The sequence below is a fragment of the Stenella coeruleoalba genome, assembly GCF_951394435.1.
Source record: "Stenella coeruleoalba genome assembly, chromosome: 21".
NCBI classification, from domain to species: Eukaryota; Metazoa; Chordata; class Mammalia; order Artiodactyla; family Delphinidae; genus Stenella; species Stenella coeruleoalba.
Window position 1 is genome coordinate 30,703,665 of NC_137167.1, and position 16,208 is coordinate 30,719,872.

At 40.9% G+C, this 16,208-nt stretch overlaps 1 protein-coding gene across 4 annotated transcripts in view; it reads right to left on the reverse strand.

Moving 5' to 3' along the window:
• Positions 1–387: 387 nt before the first annotated feature.
• The window catches only part of ASB5 (ankyrin repeat and SOCS box containing 5), an 84,231-nt gene continuing 68,410 nt past the window's right edge, over positions 388–16,208 (reverse strand). For 3 of the 4 annotated variants that reach the window (XM_079909535.1, XM_079909534.1, XM_079909536.1), the window contains 6 exons: positions 8,913–8,992; positions 6,209–6,316; positions 5,126–5,276; positions 4,823–4,957; positions 2,639–2,830; positions 388–1,625 (listed from right to left, as the gene is read on the reverse strand). In XM_079909535.1, the coding sequence (XP_079765661.1) occupies positions 1,498–1,625; positions 2,639–2,830; positions 4,823–4,957; positions 5,126–5,276; positions 6,209–6,316; positions 8,913–8,992 (794 nt within the window). In that variant the 3' untranslated portion in view covers positions 388–1,497. Of the gene's footprint in view, positions 1,626–2,638; positions 2,831–4,822; positions 4,958–5,125; positions 5,277–6,208; positions 6,317–8,912; positions 8,993–13,834; positions 13,983–16,208 lie in introns of those variants that run through there. The other variant, XM_079909537.1, reaches the window with a different exon arrangement.

A 16,208-nucleotide genomic window follows, 5' to 3' on the forward strand; every position in this document is an offset into this window, starting at 1 on the left:
ACAGCCTTATTTCTACTTTCGAAAATCTAAAATGATTTTTAAAAAATGCAAATCTTAGTAACTTTGGGGTTACATACAATAATAGTTTATTTCCCATGGGTCTCTGAAAGTCAAAGAAGAACTAAGTTACTAGGCCCCTGGGTCGTCAAAATATTTTATCAAAATTTGATAAATTTATAATATAAAACTCATCAAAATATTTTCTTCTAGTTTACACAGTGTTATAAGTATCTTGATTATCTTATTTCTAAATCCATAATAAACTCAAATATAGTCTAAATTACAAAGAAGGCACAAAGGCTTTTTAAAAATTTTTATTTAATTTTTTAAGTTATGTTTTACATCGCACTCAAGTACAGTGAAGCAGAAGAGAATAAACGCCTGCAGGGGACACCGCTACACTAATACCTTCTGGCGTACCGCATTCCCTTGCAGTACAGTCTATGCAGAACCCTTGCTTTGTGTAAGAAGGGTTAGGAACACCACAATGAAGGTCCACAGATAGCGTACATTTTCTGAGTTTTCTACATTTGCTAAGTGGTACCCCCTTGTCCCTTTCTTTGAAAACCCCACAAGTTAAGGCATTTTTCTTCTTCCATTTTCTATAGCCTTGGACTGCCCTGACCCCTGAAGTGTGACCCAGGGCCTCTTTATCAACTAGATATGAAGTTCATCTTCCTGGGTCCAGGTATCACCAGCTGTCAGCAGTCTCTGAACTGGGGGAAGGCTGGAGTGGTACGTGTAAAGGCACAGAAGGGAAACCTGGAGAGGCCACCCTTGAGAAGGAGAGGGTCTTCAGATGGTTTGAGCAGGTGTGTAATGTTCCAGAGTTCTCAGGGTGAGAGGGCAGTAGTGACCATTTTAGTCCTACCAGTTTCTGAAATAGGTCCATTTAAAGCGGTGAAGTGACCAGTGGGATCTTTGCAGGGAAGGGGCAATTTATCCTTTCTTTACGGAATTAATCATTACAAGGACAAGTGTACATCTAACAGGGTGGGTTTCCTGAATGAGAGTCAACTTTATTTCAAAAAGGTTATGACTTACTCTTTTCTAAACCATACTCATATTTCGTATTAATATAAAAAATACAGAGATAGTCAATTACAGAGGCCAAAATTTAAAAGCTAACACATTATTTGAAAAATATAGACCTTTAAAAATATAATATACAAATACTTTTAGTAAGGGTTCACATTTTTCTGTTTCATTCTAAAAATGAAATGGTGAATTTCTCATTTTTTTCTAAATCAACAAAGGGATATATGGGAATAGCTAGTAATATATAGATATTTTAAACATACTATAGTTCAGAAACTAAAAATGCATAAAACAATAGTATGTACTAGTACACTTTAACTAAAATTGCTATTTCACTTCTTCTCCAGGGTGTTCTCATATCTCTTTCCCCTATCTTTAGCATATTTTAATATGAAATATACACTATGCAGATGAAATAGAAATTTTTGATTTTCAAACATTTAGAATTATTTTACTGCCTTATCGATACTGTAAGAAATTCTGCAATAATGTTGGCAGCTGGAGCTGTGGGATAAGGTGTAATCTTGGTCTTCCAATGTAGTTTCTGATACAGAGTCTGCAAAGTTGGCACAGAGAGCTTGGGGTAGCTGCAAAAGACATGAAAGTATTTGTTCATTAAAATCAAAATGGAGTTTTCTATGTTGTAACATACATGAAATCAAACCACAAAAAACTACAGTGCTTTGCAGTAAACTAGGGGAGTATGACCATTATCCCAGGAGAATTTATATAAGCACTTGTAATGCTTTTATTTATAACACTTTATTATAATTGAGGTATAGTCTATGCCCATGCATGTTCTTTAAAACATTATAATCTTCAGGCTTATGAAATTATTGTTGCATGTAAACCTCCAAAAAACTTCTGCTTTTAGAAGGAGATATAAATCAAAAGCCCCAAGAAGTGTTATGCACTAAAAGGGGAATTTTTTAAATTATTTTTTTCTCAGATTAGGTTTACTATTTAAGACATAGCAAGTTTTACTACAGTGTCTGGACCAGGCTTTAGAATTTCTGTTTTAGAACAAAAAGACTTCATGATTATGTTTCTATAACACGTTATAGATAATGCATGCCCTTATAAAATGGGGCATGTTTCCAAATATTTATTAAAATATTAAACAGAATTACATATTGTTTATTGTCAAAAGAAACACTATGTTTAACTTAACCAAATGAACATAGAATCTAGGTAAGATGAGCACAAAGGAAATCAAGATGATCCCTCTTTACAGGCGGAGCCCAAGGTCAAAAATTACCTTCTTTCAAAAAATATTCCAAATGTTATGCCATTGTTATTTTATTTTTATTTTTTTGCGGTACGCGGGCCTCTCACTGCTGTGGCCCCTCCCGTTGTGGAGCACAGGCTCCGGACGCGCAGGCTCAGCGGCCATGGCTCACGGGCGCAGCCGCTCCGCGGCATGTGGGATCCTCCCGGACCGGGGCACGAACCGGTGTCCCCTGCATCGGCAGGCGGACTCTCAACCACTGCGCCACCAGGGAAGCCCCCATTGTTATTTTACATGCCAACAAAAAGTCTTTAAATTTCATCTACTTCAGGCAAACAGAACTTTTTTAATGCCCACATGGATTCTTCTTACCTTCATGCTGAAGCAGTAATCTTTCCACCAAACTGCTAGAGGTCGCTACATCGACAGGTCTCAGAAGCTCTGTGTTTCTGGCATTGACGTCCGCTCCAAATTCTAGCAGTAAGTTTATAATTTCTATACAGGACTGTTGAGCAGCAGCGTGTAATGGGGTATCCCAATATTTGCCTTTTTGTACGTCAGCGCCTACATGGAAATGAGGAATGATGGTAGATACAAACAGAGTTAGTTAGATGAGTCACTTAACCTCACCAAGGCGAGGCAGGTGTGTCAGCCACAAAGAGGGCCTCAACTCTTTCTGCAAGGAGTTCTTTCTTTATCTATAATATACATGAACATGCATATTTCATCTTAAAACGTGATACAGCTGGTTGCAGAATGCACACTTCTGTTAGATTCTCTAACATTTTTCTCTGTGCTTGAAAGATCTCATAATAAAAAAAAAAATTTTTTTTAATTTTAAACAGTTCCCAAAGGAGTCATATTAATTAGTATTACAAAGAGCGCACAGTTAGGCTGACTCATATCCCTTTTCATCATCATGGATAGTTTTTAGGATTATTGAAGAGCTTATTGCTCTTATTCTTTTCATTTATTTTAAGGCAATAGAGCACTTTGGTTTCTTGGAAAACTCATGAATCTAGATAGGTGAGCTCTTTGGGTAAAATGTATATAGATTTTCCCCTTACTTCTCACTCATGTAGTTTAATTCAATAAATATACAAGGGCACTGAGCCTCTTAAACGGAAAGGCACACTATATTTCTGCATGCAAAGCAAGTTTTTAAATGCTTATATTAAAATACTCTTACATGTTAAATTATCTATTACATAGTTGTTTTAACTTAGTGCAAGCCCCTGGTACACGGGGGTCATCATGTGCAATGAATACATACTGTTTAATACTGTAAACGATAATAATCCCATTTTCCAGGGCATAAATAGTTACAACACCAAGACATGTCTATTAATAAAAATCCATCAAGTCCTTCTCATTTCTGTTGTCCGATACCATCGGTAAAACCAATGATGCTTACGAGAAGCAGTATATTTTAATAGTCCCTTTACGGCCCTCTTGCTACTGTCAAGTTTCAATAAATGTAATTGTTTTCAATATTTTCAAATCAAATGTAAAACAGTTAGTGGAAAAATGATATTCCATAACAAAATCTCCATAGAGAAAGCATAAACTCTGTTGGTCATATCAGTTTTATGGGAGAACAGAGCCTGAGAATAACAATCGATCCACAGTTACTAACAATACTTTTCCAGTTTTTTTTAACCCAATATAAAATATTTGGAAAAGAATATTGCTAGCAAAGTAAAAGAAGGTGATAAAGAATAAACTCTTCTGTTATACAAATGTATGGGAGAATATAACCAGAAAATAACCATCTGTCAGCCGTTATTAGCAGAACTCACGTTTAAGACCCTTACTAGATGTAAAGGGATGCAGACACTGCTTGAAGAAGTTTATAATTTTGCCAAGATGATGTGAGTAACGCAGAAAGGGATTACTAAAAATATATGTCCGTATATATCAGAGGCCAAATGAGTGTCATAGACAATAAAAACCATAGAAATCCGCTTACTAATTTTATATATATTTGAAGCACCTGCCACGTGAATGGCATTGTGCTACGGAAAAGAGATGATGGGAAAAAAAAGACATAATTTATATCCTAAAAGGGCTCCCAGTTCTATAGTGGGAGAGATCACTATGGTCTCAAAAGATTAGGAGTAGTTTCTCAGGGGCTAAAGCTGAACCTTGAGGAATTGGTTTGTTTCAAGTAAGTGAAGAGGGATTAAGTCTTTTCAGGTAGATTACAAAGTCTGGGAAAGTCTTGGAAGAAAAGGTATCTAATCAGTTATAATCCCTAACGTTTCTTTTGATGGGTTTGTTCACAGAGGTAAACATACTTGGCACCATTATATTCACCCTTCAGGATTTTAATTTTATGACCTTTTATATGGCTTTTGGAGTTTTGAGGTGGAGTGGAGTTACCATAAATGAGGTTCTTTTTATGGGTTTTATAGTTATATGTGAGAATGCTTAGAATAAGAACATTTTTAGCCATGCGATGTAATTTTTAAAGATGCTTATTTACAGAAATCAATAGGGAGCTGAATAATTGCTTGTGTGTACGAACAGAATGGAAGATGTTGTACAGAAAATTACCAGCGTAAAGAAGCTTCCGGATGCAGTGGAACTGCTGAGACATAGAAGCTACATACAGAGGGGTTCCCAGATGAGGAATGTCTTGATCAACATCTATGCCCCAGGATATGAGGATTTCCAGACATTCGTGGTGACCTGCCAACACAAAGTACAGGTGAGTTTATGTTTCCTGAATACCTGTTCCCCCCGCAAAACGTACACCTCCACCTAGGTTTCTCCCTGCAGTTATTCGCTATAAACAGGGCACCGCATGTTGCCAAAGGAGCTTTCTCCCCTTGTCACTTAAGCTGGGGTCACGGGTACCTTTGCTGGCGGCCTCGTGTGTAGGGGAAGGAAGACAGGACTCCTGCTGGGGTTTGGCACCATATTCCAGAAGCAGTTCTGTGCAGCTGGGGCTGCCTTGTGAGCACGCATTGAATAACGGGGTCACACCGTCTATGGTGATCGCATTTACCTAAACCAAACCAGAGCTCTGAGAATGAGAGTCACAGAATCATACAGCACTCGCTGTCAGGCATTTAAAAACAGGTACGTGACCTGGGAACAGATCATCGAGAACATGTGGCCAGTGAAGATGACAAAGGCTATTCAGCTCACACATATCCATAAGCAAAGCTTAAACACTACGAGGTTAAATAGAAATATGATGTGGTAGGTAACCCACAGGAGTGGGCGCGCAACTAGGGGACTCATGAAAAAGAAAACACCGGAGGATCAAATACACAAAAATGGATTCAGCGCTTCCCTGGTGGCGCAGTGGTTGAGAGTCCGCCTGCCAATGCAGGGAACACGGGTTTGTGCCCCGGTCCGGGAAGATCCCCCAGGCCGCGAAGCGGCTGGGCCCGTGAGCCATGGCCGCTGAGCCTGCGCATCTGGAGCCTGTGCTCTGCAGCGGGAGAGGCCACAACAGGGAGAGGCCCGCGTACCGCAAAAAAAAAAAAAAAAAAAAAAAAAAAAGGATTCAATGATTAGGTACTCTGTAATTAGGAAAAAAAGGTACAAATGTAATAGTGATGACAGTTGTGGTGAAGCCATTTTGCTCATAGCAGTTGAAATTGGAAATTCCATTTCTGAGAATTTATCTTAAAACGATCATTGAAAAGATGAGCAAACATTACAGGCATAACGATGTTCATCTACGGCTATTTAAAATCTCGAAAGCAGCCAATAGCCTGAAGAATACTCCGTATCACGCAGCACGCTACCCATTCCTCTGCAATGACTGGAAAGCCCGCTTAGAGGGCAAGGGGGCGATTTGAGAGCTTTATTTTTGTTCTCCTATTTTTTGAAAACTACGAAGAAGGAAAGAGAAGCAAATTGAGCACTTTGCTTGATTCTCTCAGCCGGGTGATGTGGAAACGGCTAACGCTTCTCAGAGGCACTTACGTTAGCTCCAGCTTGCAGAAGTGTCCTGGCACAGGCCACGTGATCTCCAAGGCAGGCCTCGTGTAGCGGGGTGACGTGGTCTATGGTTACTGCATTGACATTATAGCCCTAAATGTGACATCAATAATTTTGAAATGTGAGCGAAACGTCAGAAAAAATCCTCTCTCTAATTGTCATTAGAGGGCGATATCAAAGGTCAGAGAATTTCAGGCACGTCAGGTTTTAGTTAGGAGGAACGGCCAGTTCAAAGGCCCACAGCCAGTCGGCTGTCAGATCCCCTGAGTCAAACTGTTGTGACCATCCTATCTGCACCCCACGCTGCCTTAAGTCGTGCGCCCGAAGGATTCTGAATGTTTTCTCTAAGTTCTGCTTCCTTAACGTTTTTTTTTTTGTCTTTATGAACTGTTTTGTCTTTTGTTTTGTAGAACTGAAGACTGTTTCTAGGCTGGATCGCCTGTTTTGATGGGGATATAAAATTTCAGGTCAGCCTAGACTGGGGTAAAAATAAATTGTCTTAAGTTGCTCCATGAATTTTTGTCACTAAATAGGTACGACTACGTAGGGGAGAAAAACCTTTTTTCTACTCTTCTAGGTTCTTTTGGCTGGTCTAATAATCAAATTGACATAAGACCAATGAACAGAAGAAAAACAAGTTTAATTTCATACGTATGGAGGCCCCATTAGGTATAGGACCTAGAAGTTGTCTGACGTAGGCTGTTTACGTAATTTTATAAACAAAGAATCAATTGTTTGTGAAGATTTGACGAGACAAAAGGATTTGGGCTTTTGGAGTAGCAACTTAAAAGTAAGTAAAGTTTGTTTATACAGCTTCCTCCACCCCAAGTTCGCCTTCCCTGGTGACAAGGATGCCCAGCATGGGGAGGACACCTCCCCTGGGAGCTTTGTTTCCTGATTTCAGGGGGACAAAGGAGAGGCAGAGTGTCCTTCTTTATACTGGCTCTTTCTCATATAGCTTTAATTCAAAATAATCAATATGCTATCTGGGTGTATTTTGGGGCAGACTGCTCTGAACCCCATCAACGAGATTGTATGTCAGCGGTTAAGAGGTCTGAATACAGAGTCAGTTAGATGTGGGTTTGAAGCTCCATAATGCAGTAATTATTTTAATTTGGACAACTACTCTAACGCTAAATTTTAGGGTTACCATGAGGATTAAATGAGATGATATATGCAAAGCAATAATGATTACAATGCCCAGCATATAGGAAATGTTTGATTTTATTTTATTATTCAATGAAAACTAAGTACAACTTAAAATATTTTTATTCCAATTAAACTAACGATATCAGACTAAAATAATCAAATATTGCTAGGATATGAGATTCCTAGCCTTCTTGCTATTTTTGGTAATTCATTGTCTATTGACAATCGTTCTAAGCAATATAATAGGAAGATTTTCATGACCAAACCCCCGTAACATCTTATAGATTACCATGCTCTGTGATAATACCAGAATGGACACGAAGAATCTTAAAATGAAGGCAAGAAAATAAATATCACCCCAAATCTCTGTCACTAGCAAGTGGCACTTTTTAAGATCCCTTAACTTATCCTTTGGGGGGTTTTGAATCGGCTAGCCCGCAGCCAGACTTGGAGAGCTCATTCCCCGCTGCTGCCCACTAAGGTGACCCGTGACAGAAGCTTCTGTGAAGGTCAAGATTCCGCCTCACAAAGCCTGGCTGGGGGCATCCTCTGACTCCTCTCGGCTGGCCTATCCATGGACATGAGCTACATGTTGAGAAATATCCTAAGATTCCTCTCCTCTCCAAGAACTGCACGACCCTTTCAGGGAGGTTACCCTTTAGAAGTGAGTGACGTTTTTGCAGTTTTTATTGTATTTTTCATCAAGTGATGAGCAAACAACATAGTCACAGGGTTATCCCAGAACTGGAAGGCCACAGGGGGTACCTGCATCCTCACTGTACAGGTGAGAAAAAGAAGGCTCAGACAGGTTGTGATTCACCTCAGGTGCCAGCCTGGAATCCAGGTGCTCCAAGCCCCCGGCAACGCTGCTTAAAGTGGGTGACAGCCCTTCCTTCCCTTGGAGTCATCCGAGAAAATTCCTGTCTGCCTGATACTGGGAAGCACCAGGGCAAGGACTTCCAGATCTGGGTGTGCATTTAAATCACGCTGGCCAAGGCACAGTCCCTTCTACTTCAATAAGGAATCTGTGCTTTTCAGTTTTTCCTCAGGTGAGTCTGATGCACAGACAGGTGTAAAAATGATTGTTTTGTAGCTTTCATAGGCAAATCCCTGTAACATACTACAGATCACCATAATGTAAAAAAGACTGCTTAGGCATCCGGTCTGATCACCTCCTCTTGGATGTTTTATGACTGAACTAAGGCTGCAATTAGCTGTACACGTCGTACTGAGTTAAGCATATTACAAATGTGTAATGAATGATACATACCTCCAAGTACTTCCTGCTTAAATATGACTATCAATGAACAAATATACGGTATGAGAAATCTGAAACAGTAAGACCTAAGACGACACCAAAATATTGAAAAAGAAGTTTTGGAGATAAGTGAGAAACTGTGAACTTGGCTAATAATATGAGTTAAAAAGACTAGTCAAATTTATTAAGCAATTTTATTATTTCGAGTTGAGTACTATTGGCAACGAACGTTCATGCGCTCATGGGACGAGGGCATATTTTAAACTACATGTTATGTTTTACCTGCGATAATAATGTTCTCAGAGCAAGAAGACGACCTTGACTTGCCGCTTCATGAAGTGGTGACCGATCTGCCCAGGAACCTGCCGGAAAAGAAAGAAAACAAAAATCTGTGAGTCAGAGTAAACCCTGAGAGGTACAGTTAATTCACACGGAAGAGACATTATTGAGGCTCCATGTTCAGCGAAGTGACCAGGATGATTCACCACGTCCCAGACATTCCATGCTGATCTAAGGGACCCCGATGGGCAGTTTCCAAACCCAGAGGGCTGTGAAGCATGTTCTGGAATAGGCCTAACCCAGACCTACTGTACCTTTTGCATTACCCTCCAAAGAAGAGAAGGATTAAAGTCACTAGATCTGCCCAGAAGCCCCCGTTTCATGGTTTTTCAGGCAGACCCCAGAAAAACAATTTTTGCACCATCAGCAGGAACAGCAGCGGGCACACCGACCTCTCCCCACCCCTGCCCACCCTGCTGTCCCCCTGCTCTCTGCACCCCGACGGTGGCCTGCCCTCGGTGTGAGGGGCTGCAAGTGTCTCAAGGAGCTGAGCTCCAAGTCCTGAAACTGCAATACGCCAGGCGGGTCCCAGAAAGGGGGTGTCACAAGCTGGGAGGGGCAGACTGTCGCTGGGGTTTTGGTTTAACTTTTTATTTTATATTGGAGTGTAGTTTCAGGTGTGCAGCAAAGTGACTCAGTTATACGTATACATGTATCTCTTTCTCTTTCGAATTCTTTTCCCATTTAGGCTGTTACGTAATAGTGATAGTCCTTGTTGGTTACCCATGTTAAATACAGCGGTGTGTACATGTCAGTCCCAAACTCCCCAAAGATCCCTCTCCGCCACCCTTCTCCCTGGTAACCATAAGTTCGTTCTCTGAGTCTGTTTTGTAAATAAGTTCATTTGTATCAGTTTTTTGAGATTCCGCATATAACTGACATCATACGATATTTCTCATCGGTGTCTGAAATGGTGCTGAGAGCACCAAGGGCCTGCTCGGGGTCACTGATTCTCCTTGTGCCAGCAGTGGACGGACGGAGGTACCAAAGCCTCCAACCGTGTGCCCTTGTGGATAAAGCCCTGACCTGTCATGCGCCCCGTGAGTGACCCCTCTTCTGACAGGCCTTTGGCCCCTCCCCATTAGGAAAATCAGTGCCCTCCCATGTAGAAGCCCCCTTTTCCTTCTCTCCCAGGCCCCTCTCAGCACCCAGCCAGCACCTGCCCATCCATCACCTGCCCCTCCCATCCCTCCCCCGCTGTGGTCCACCCAGGTGACTTTATGATACTGGGTTGGTGCACAGTGATTTTCTTGTAGGCAAGACCAGCATTGTCAGTTTTATTTAACGGACATGAGAGATCACCTTAGAGTGATTAAACACACAGACTATGCCAATCAGAAAAATACTCACTTACAGGGTATCATCGGCTGATAAAGTAAAGCAATGCTGACAAGACAGAACATCTTCCCGATGTAATGTGACGGTTTGCGAATACCTGTCTCCTTGTCTACTACCCTTTTTGTGGATCCAATAAATATAAATAATTAAAAAAAATAAACTGCTGATCAGTCCTAGTGCAATTTAAATAAAGTCACTTAGCTGTTGGTCAGAAACATAAATTTCATGAAAAGCATGTGTAAAGCTTGCTTATATAGGTCAGGAAACCACTTCATTATTCCTACACTTCGTACCGTTGAAAATGCCCAGACATATACCTATGCTTCTGTATGATGGTCTTACAGTAGAACTTTGCCACAAGTGAGGTCCAAACAGTTCCACTGGCTAAAACATGGGACAGATATCACAAGGTTAATGAAATGACCCAGTGAGCCCAGTATAGAGGGCAGAAGTCAACTGACAACCATCAGTCTTTTTATATCCAATGATATTATGGGGGATCATTGAAAATACGAACATTTCTTTTCCTTACGGCTGATTTTCGAGTGACGGAAATCACAGCTGACGTTGAATAGTGTTTACTACGTGCGTGATACTGGTCTAAGCAGTGTGTATGAATCTCATTTCGTTCTCACAGCTCTTTGAGGTACATTAATTAATAATAATGTATTAATAAATAATTCATATTTCTGTTTTAAAGTTGAGGAAATGAGAGCTGTAGAAGAAATGAAAACATTTAAAACGAGTCACATAGTCTAACTGCAGAGCTGATGCTCCTATAGTTCCAACTGCACTGCCGTTGTTTCGCCTTCAAATCAAGCAGTATTTCCTGCTTGCCCAGAAGATTAATAAAGCCAACGTCCAGATCTTAGAATTCTCAACTGAACAGAGAGTTACTGCTACTAGTTTTTGTGTATTATTTCTTTCCAGTGGGCAACACTCCTGTACTTTATTAAAAGCAGAATTGAATTAATGCACCCCAGTAAATATTTGTTGATAGGACAAAATTTGGCAGCAAAATAGTAATTTATAAGAAATTGAAACATTGTTCTCACTAAATAAAATGCAAAAGTCACCATCATAAATAATATTCTTTTGGCGAACAACTGTGTTTCAAGTTCCACCTACGAAGATAATATTCAATGCTTTAAAAATCATACACATCTGTTTGTTTTATCATTAAACAACTTGATGGCAGTGTGAAACTCTAGAGGAGTTCAGAACATATATCAGTTTTCATTGTGACTATTTAAATAAGAAAATTATAATATTAACTTTCCAAACAGACTGCATGTGTGAAACCTCTATATTCAGTTTAGTCAGCAGAGCAGTAGTAAATTGATAAGGTCTTAAGTAATCAACGCTTAAATATATGTTTGAAGTTAAATATTCATTTATAATATTTATAATGATCACGTGCTCCCTCCTGTATAATGGGTTAATCAATGTCATTATCCTTAATTTACCTCTGAAAGCTGTTTGCTGAATTGGACGATGCCGATTTGCTATCACCGCCTATTCTTCCGCTGTCACTGGCTAATATAGCAATTAGCCAGATGTTGGGACTGGGAAAAGCCTATAGAAATGGCCCTTTGGATTCATTTTGGACTTATTTCTTTCTAGTGCATCATGAAGACATTTAAGGGGCAGCAAAACTAACAATATTTGCAGCTGAGGGTACTAGGTATTCCTGTTTTGCATACAATTTATCCACCGAAACGACTGCGTTAGTCTTCTGAACCATTTCAGCATTGCTTGCAGATGTTCAAAAGAGAGAAAAGCAGGAAAAGGGCCATTTAGAAACCAGGCCACTCCAGGGCCAAAATAAAGAAATGCAAGTATTCGTTGAATTTACTATCCCGTCACAACCCGGGCTCTCCCCCAGGACTGTCACATAGCTTTCTGTCCCCGCTGTCATCTTCTTGATCACCAAGACTTAAGTCCCTTAGAGTGGAAGAAGAAAAACTGAAGCCAGACTTTTGTAGGTGCATTTGCTGTTATCTCTCTTCCTATGACCTCACTGGCATGAACAAGGAGTTAAGTGTCACACAGTCTCCAGGAGAGGGCGGGTGGTGGTCAGTGAGAGAAGCACCGAGAACACACAGTGTCGGATGAGGGCTCCCTTGGCCCATCGGGCAGGGACCAGGCTTCCGAGAGCCACCGCCCTGCTACTTCCTGGGATGAACTCAGCTCTGCTCACCTGCCTTAAACAGGACCCCTGTTGCCTGTGGCGCCTTAAAGAAGGAGGTGGGCAGGAGAGGAGGAGAAGGAAATGGAAACCAGAAGGAAGTGAGAAACCGGGTGCGGGTCGGAGCCCAGAAGTTCACGGAGGAAAAAGACCGAGGGGCCGGGAAGGCCTGGCTTTGCAGCCCAGCTTGGGGCGGTGGTCTTCGGGAAGTACCTAACCCCTCTGCGAGTCAGATTGCCCATAAAATAGGAAAAACACTACCTATGAGACAGGATTGAGGGCAGACTAGCAATGAGCATGCCGAGTGCGTGCCTGCCGTGTAAATGCACAAATAACACCCAGCGTTCTTCGTTAAATATGGACTGATCGACGGGGACATTTTAGTATGCATTTTAGGAACAATCCTTTTTTCTCCAAAAGTAGGGAAACTCAAGCCATAGATAACAGCATCTATTGACCAAAATGATTGTCAGTGCTATCGACTTAATTAAATAAACCATATAAAGCGATTGAATGATTTATAAATGTTTTTAAGCCAACAGTCAACACTGCTGCTGTATGTTTCTTTCCTAAGTAAGGTATAAGAAATAAAGTCCTATCAGTCCAGTAAAGGAGTAATTTACTAGTAATTTACTAGTACATGCTTGAGGTCAATGAAAAAAAAAAGTTTTTGTTTTGAATTCTGCTTAACTCCCAAGCACCCCCCTCTCCTTTTCTTCCTTATAATTCCTCAGATGAATTTCTATAATTAATTTGGTAACATGTGAGAATCAAAGGATACATCATGCTCCAGTTTCCGCTCTGAACTAAATCTTCACCCCTCCCTGTTTCTCCCTTTCAATATCTGAAAGTTAGCAACCGCAAATTTCCATTCAAATGTGTTCAATATTAAATATCTTACCTTTCAACGTGGATATGCTTTATAGTAGAAAGATTTATAAGCTTTCTCAAGACCAAACAGAAGATAAACATCTTCATTTGCAGCAACTTTTTAACTTTACAGTCTTGTTAGACTTTAAATTGGGTATCTAAGATTTTAAAAAAATGTTCAGGTTAACTCCTTAGGATAAAGTTTAACCCCTTAGGATAAATCATCCAGTGTGAAAATTGTTTTACAAAATACCTGTCACTTTCACCAGCTAATCTAATGTCTACGGTTACGGTCTCACTGCAGCAACAGTGGAGGTGACCGCCTATATTTAGAAACAACACGGGCTCCCAGGCATCTGGTATATCATTTACAGGGAGAGAGCCTGCCCTGTTCTGTAAACATCACCTTACCGGAGCAAAACATTTACGTTCTTAGGTATTTACAGATTGCTGGGGGTCTGTACCATACCTAAATCACCATCTCCCCACGGTACTTCAAGCCAGCCACTGTTGAGGTAAATCCAACTCATGTCGTTTTCCGATCAGCATTGACAACAGGAAAAAAATCACTTGCCACGTGCTGGCTCTGTTCGGCCATTTTAGGGAGCTCTAAGCTCCTTGTAACATGACCTTTCACCTCCAAAAAGAAAAACAGCTTCTGAAAAATCTGATTTCTTTTCAAAATTGCTTTTTCTTATTGTTCACTGCTCTTTGAGAAGCTGGCTGTTCCTAACTCATTTTGTTTTCTCCTCACAGTATGTGCTGTGCAATGAAATAAAAACATTACACTTAGATCTCTGCTCGGGGCTATGATGAAACCATTTCAGTTTTCAGAAAGTCTTTGCCTTCTCTCCATCCTGGCCCTATCTGCAGAAGTGGAAGCAAGACTCATAGGAAAGCAGACTTAGCAGTGGTGCAGATGGCACTCTGGGTTTGGGTCACACCCAGTTTCCCTCAGTGGTCCCAAACGGGAAAGTCAGGACAGTTATCACAAATAGGGGATTACAAGGAGAGGTGAAAAGCAATGACATCTTCGTATATGAATCAGAGTGCAAACGCTAATACACTTGACAGACTGTCGATCTTAAATCAACAGTCCTCCTCATGGTGGACCTGGATTTACCGTGAAGTTCAGAACCCATCACTTTCGCGGCCACTTTCTAGGACTCTGTATGCAGTTTTGCGTTATTTGTCTTAAAGAAGATCCGAAGATGTGGCTAAGCTTCAGGTTCAACAACATCTGACCCATCCCTAGCAGATTAACAGAGCCACATAAATCCTGGAGGACGTGGTTGATTAGTGGGGAAGTAACATGTTGCCAAAACCCGTCTCTTCAGAGATTGAGACCGTCCTTGTCTTTCCATTCTCAGAACATGTGCTTGTCTTTCATTTCCTAAGAACAGTGCAAGTCCGGATCTGAAACCACCAGAGCGAGCTGTGCCTTGGGAACCCCAGGTATATGTACTGACTTGCACGGATACACCACTTGCTCTGACTGATTTCCTGTTCACGGTCTAGGAGCCCCTCCTGATCTTATAAGAAGACAGGGTGTGGGCCCGAACAGGAAAAAAAAACACAGATAAGTGAAAACATCGCTGTGGTTTATCTCAAGAAAAAAGACTAGATTTTCAACAAAGTGAAGATAGTGGTTTCCCCCATGAATATCCAAAATCAAGAGAGAAGGTTCAGAGTCCAGCACAGACACTAGTTATGGGAGCTTTGGTAGTTGTTTAAGCTTCTGAACCTCAGATTTCTCAACCATAAAGGGAAGGATAATTCTATCTCCATCATAGGGTTGTAATGAACGTGAAAGTACTTAGCACGTTTGTACTAAACACGTTTCAAATATGACAAACCTAATTCTATATAAACAGGTACCTCCGTATATCTGTCCCATGAGCTTTTCATTACATCTTCTCAACAGGAGATAGAGCAGTTTACCTTGTTTAAGATAACAAAGCTTTAGCTCACCTTATTCCTCTTACATATACCTGTAGGAGATATAAGTGGGTAGGAAATGGTCACAATTCAGAGACAATCATCACATGCACAGGGATAGCGCTCCCAACTAGAGCTCTTCCCTGGACTCCCCTACACACTTTAGTGACACATTACAGAACTGACTTGACCTTCACGTAGATATTTTGATGGCATCTCAAGACATTTCTAAAAGCAAATTCATCACCTTTCTCTCAAAACCAGCCATTCCTTTTTGCTTCTCGATTGCTTTCAACGGTGTTAGCTTTCCTCCTGTCACCCAGCACTAATAATATGGTCTTCAACTTAAGTACAGCAGTTTTCAGGGGAACTTCATATGTACTGACTATTTCCTGTGCTTTTTTTGCAGGGAGGCAGTTATTATTAAACAAGGTACTTCTTCGTAGTACTTTTATTTTTCACGGATCCTCACTGCAAGCTCTTGCATCAATCTACGCTCACTCTTGGGGGGATCTCTTCTAGTCCCACTGATAAAAATATTATCGACACGGTGATCATCCCAAATTTACATCTCCAGACCAGCTCTCTCCTCTAAATTCAAGACGTGTATTTCCAGCTGGCTCTTCAACGTCTCCGCTTAGATATCTAAACAGACAATACAACTTAACATGCCCCAGACTGAACTCTGGCTGTGGTCCTCCCAAATCTCCTATCAGTAAATGGCAACTCCATCATCCAGGTACCTCAAGACCCAAAGCCTTTGTGTGAGCCTGAATTTGTCTCTATTTCTCACACCCCACAGGCAAACACCAATAAGTCCGTTGGCCTTGGCCATTCAAATATAACCCAGCTTCGACTATTATCTCATAACCTCCACTGCTACTACCCTAGTCCGAGCCACCATA